Consider the following 4,138-nt stretch of genomic DNA (forward strand, 5'->3'; position numbering starts at 1 on the left):
GTTCATGGCATTGGGTGATGGAAAATATAAAATAAAGTTAAAACTATTGTGAGACTTGAAAAAAAAAAAAAGAAAAGCAGATAACAGACTTTCTATTCTGCTGTTGGAAGAAAAGCTAGTAGCTCCTAGATTAGAAAATCTTATCCTGGAGTCATTTGAGCTCAGTGACAATGGTAAGTGAGAGGGGAAACTAATCAGCTCTTCAGTGGGGCTCAAAGGGACCGACCAGCCGCTTCTGAAGAGCCCTGTTGCATTTGATGATCTGTGTTAGCACTTAAACCCCGTAACTTGAAGGGCAAAAAAGATTGGCTCCCCCTTCTTTGAGTGTCGTCTTATCAGTTTGACAATTCCTTTGTTTTACTGCTTTCTTTTAGTTGGCACACCACCACCCCCGCCTTATGCCACAGACGCCCCAGGGACCCAGAATGACCGGCCTGTAGATGCCACAGCTGGGGGTCATTTAGTGCTGTCAGTGCCTAATGGAGGTAAACCTGCTGATAAACAGCTGCTTGCAGTTCGTTTCCAAGAACATTTCCTCTCATCCTAAACTCGGTGGGCCCGCCTGCTGCCCTTTCACGCCCTGTCAGGGCAGGACGGCATGGCTTTGCGTTTTCACTCGACACTCTCCAGAACCGTAGGAATGAATATTCTCTCTATCACCAAGTTAGTAGAACAAATTAAGTGTTATTTTAATCTAGCTTTTAAAGATTTGAATTTATTGGTCTTTAGTGTGAAATGGATACTTCTGAATATTGGCAGTTTTGCCCCATTTGCGGTTTTTGTTGTTTTTTTTTCTTAGAGGTTTAGAGAGGCTTCTTCTGTTTGGCCAGAGGAATTCTCTTAAAATAGGAGCAAGCTGGGTTTTTTAGAAAAACTTACTTGTGTATTAGAACAGCTTGTTGTTGCTTCGTGCTATGTGAGTGAGTCCTCTTCACTTTGACCTTAGATGGTAGGGAGGAGGCACCCCTCACCCTAACCATAACCCTAACCCCAACCCTTAAATGGCAGGGTAGATTCCCCTAACCCTAACCCTAACCTTAACCCTAACCCTTAGAGGGCAGGGTGGAGGCTCCGCATAGAGTTGCCAACATGAGATTTTCACAGGAGCTGGTCTTTGTCTCCCATGGTCTCTGGTGGGTTTAAATCACCGACCTTTCTGCTAGCGACTGAGCCTTCCCCTGTGCCACCAGAGCCCCTTCTGATAGCTTTGACGAGTGTGATTCAGCATTAATGTTCCAATAAATCATGTGGCGATCCTTAATAAATGCAGATTTTATTAGGTCTGGGCTAGCGGCCAACAGTCTGTGTTCCTAAGAAGCCCCTGGGAGAGACGCAGCCCTATGAACCACACTGAGTAGAGCGCATGTGAGCGAGTATCTGAGGGTGAATTTTCCTAGACAATCCTTTAGTAAATCACATATAAACTCCAGTTTAGTAGTTCTGTCAATTTGTATTTGTAGTTTGTAGTTCTTGTTAATATGCCCCCCCCACTCTGATTGATGTATCTTGACTGAATTATTACTGTTTTCAAGGGAAATGGACACATCATAAAGAGAAAGATAGAGGATAGGTATAGGAAACGAAGAGAGAATTCTGAAGTTTAGTGGATTTCTGGAAATTTTGAGGTGAAACTATACCATCTGCGAGTTCCTAGGTTTCCTGGGATGAGCCCAGGTCTGACCGGCTCCGTGTGTCACCCGGTTCTTCTCTTGCAGACTTCCGGCCCGTGTGCTACGAGGAACCGCAGCACTGGTGCTCCATCGCCTACTACGAACTGAACAACCGCGTCGGGGAGACGTTCCAGGCCTCCTCCCGAAGCGTGCTGATAGACGGGTTCACAGACCCTTCCAATAACCGCAACAGGTTCTGTCTTGGACTTCTTTCCAATGTAAACCGAAACTCAACGATAGAGAATACCAGGAGGCACATAGGAAAGGGTAAAAGCAAATTTATAATTCCTTTCTGTATCTGAGTTAACACATGGACATAGACGCAGACCAGGTCTGTGCGGTCTGTAAGAAGAAGGGGTCGCATTCCTGGTGGGTAAAGCACATAGGCTTAATCAGTCTGTCTCTCTGCATCCCATCATCTGGATGGTGGCATGGAGAAGCAGTGTGAAGACAAGCTTGATGATGTTACATATGAAAGCAGATGGATTCACTGAATAGAAGTACTAGGCTTTATTTTGTACTTAAATATGCTAAGATGCTTTCTGAAGAATTGTTTGACTGGATGATTATATCTTAGGTTACCTGATCAGATCAGGAAAAGCAGAGCCCAGATGATTACAGCTCTCTCTTGCAGTCGGTCTAGAAGAGTGACAGTTTATTGTTGGGGCCGTTGATAAATGACTGAGGTTTGCCTGAGTGACTGTTGGGACAGCGGATTGGGCACAGGCCTCGCCAGAGTCTGGCTAATGATACTCTGCAAACCCATCTCGTCTGTGTGATCACTTGTAGCAAATCCAGGTTACTGGTTTGTTGTTGTTAGGTGCCGCTGAGTAGGCGACAGTTCCTGACGATCCTATGAACACGAGATCTGAGTGAGCCTTGCCCTGTCTTGTGCCACCCTCACAGCCTCCCACAAGTTCAAGCCCATTGTTACGGTCACTGTGTCAGTTCATCTCATTGAGGGTCATCTTCTCCTTTGCTGACCCTCCACTTCTCCAAGCAGTGATGTACTTCAGCACAAACTGACCCTTCCCGATAACATGCCCAAAGTACTGGTTTGTTATGTTGTTGTTGTTATGTGCCGTCGAGTCGCTTGAGACTCATAGTGACCCTATGTACAACAGCCCTAAACCCTGCTCTATCCTGTGCCAGTCACATTGCCTCTGACACACCCATCCCAATTACCCCATTCACTGAATCAATCCACCTCATAGAGGGCCTTCCCCTTCTGCACCGTCCCTCCACCCTCCCAAGCATGATGTCCCTCTCCAAGGACCTCTCCCTCCTTACAACATGTCCAAAGTATGTCAGACAAAGCCCCAGAATCCTTGCCTCCAAGGACCAGCCTGGTTTAATCCTCTCTACGATGAATCTCTTTGTTTTCTTGGCAGTCCATGGTACATTCAATACTCTTCTCCAGCACCACAGCTCAAAGGCATCAATTCTCCTTCTATTCTCCTTAGTCATTGTCCAACTGTCTGATGCATAACAAGTGATTGCAAAGACCATAGCCTGTATCAGATGCACCTTAGTCTCTAGAGTGACACCATTGCTCTTCAGTATCCCAGAGAGGTTCCTAACAGCAGACTTTCCCATCGCAGTACCTTTTTTTATTTCCTGGATACTGGTGCCAAGAGTGTTGACTGTTGAGCCAAGCAGACTAAAGTTGTTAACAATCTCAATCTCTTCACCATCCATCCTGATGCTGCCAATTGGTCCAGTGGTGAGAATCTTTGTCTTCTTGACATTGAGCTTCAATCCATACTGAAGGCTGCAGTCCTTGACCCTCTGCAGCAAGCATTTCAGGTCCTCCTCAGTTTCAGCAAGCAGGGTTGTGTCATCTACATAATGCAGATTGTTGATAAATCGTCCACCAATCTTGACCTCACACTTCTCCTCATAGAGCCCAGCCTCCCGTATAATCTGCTCTGCATACAGGTTGAAACAGTATGGAGATAGTACTGGTTTAGGATCTTTAAATTATCTTCCACCTCCCCCTTAAAATAGCTAGTAATATCTAAGTAATAGCTGGTTGCCTGTTTTGGCTTCATAAGGATTTTGGGATTATATCAGATCACTCTGGATTCATGGGTATAAAGAACCTTCCAAGTAATTTGATCTTTTCCCCTAACCAGCACTTAGCCCAGTTCAAGAAGGAATCTGTGAGTCTTTTATTTAAAATTCCCAGCACAGATTTTAATTCTCTCTTAGGAATGCATTCCGGTATCCTTCCCAACATAGCTGACAAAGTGTCCTGTAAAATGTACATGCCCTTGATTAGACACAGGTTGAATTCATTTAATGATTAGCATTGTGATTGTAATTGTAATTAAAATGCTGCTTTTTTAATAATCTTTTTTGACATCCAGGACAGGAGAAACTCAATCCGTTATGTAATTTTTACCCCAAAGAAAGAGACCTAGTAGTGTCTCAAAGGACAGAGTACTTGAAGTTCATTCAAACCGGTC

General features: G+C 44.7%; 1 protein-coding gene across 2 annotated transcripts in view; it reads left to right on the plus strand.

Moving 5' to 3' along the window:
• SMAD9 (SMAD family member 9) overlaps window positions 1-4,138 on the plus strand; it is a 34,019-nt gene that overhangs the window by 18,574 nt on the left and 11,307 nt on the right. Inside the window, exons 3-4 of one of the 2 annotated variants that reach the window (XM_006879550.1) lie at window positions 375-485; window positions 1,716-1,937. In XM_006879550.1, coding sequence (XP_006879612.1) covers window positions 375-485; window positions 1,716-1,937 — 333 coding nt within the window. The remainder of the gene's footprint in view (window positions 1-374; window positions 486-1,715; window positions 1,938-4,138) is intronic. The other variant, XM_006879551.1, reaches the window with a different exon arrangement.

This window comes from Elephantulus edwardii, unplaced genomic scaffold (assembly GCF_000299155.1).
Source record: "Elephantulus edwardii isolate Elephantulus edwardi_28Jun2011 unplaced genomic scaffold, EleEdw1.0 scaffold00004, whole genome shotgun sequence".
Lineage (NCBI taxonomy): Eukaryota > Metazoa > Chordata > Mammalia > Macroscelidea > Macroscelididae > Elephantulus > Elephantulus edwardii.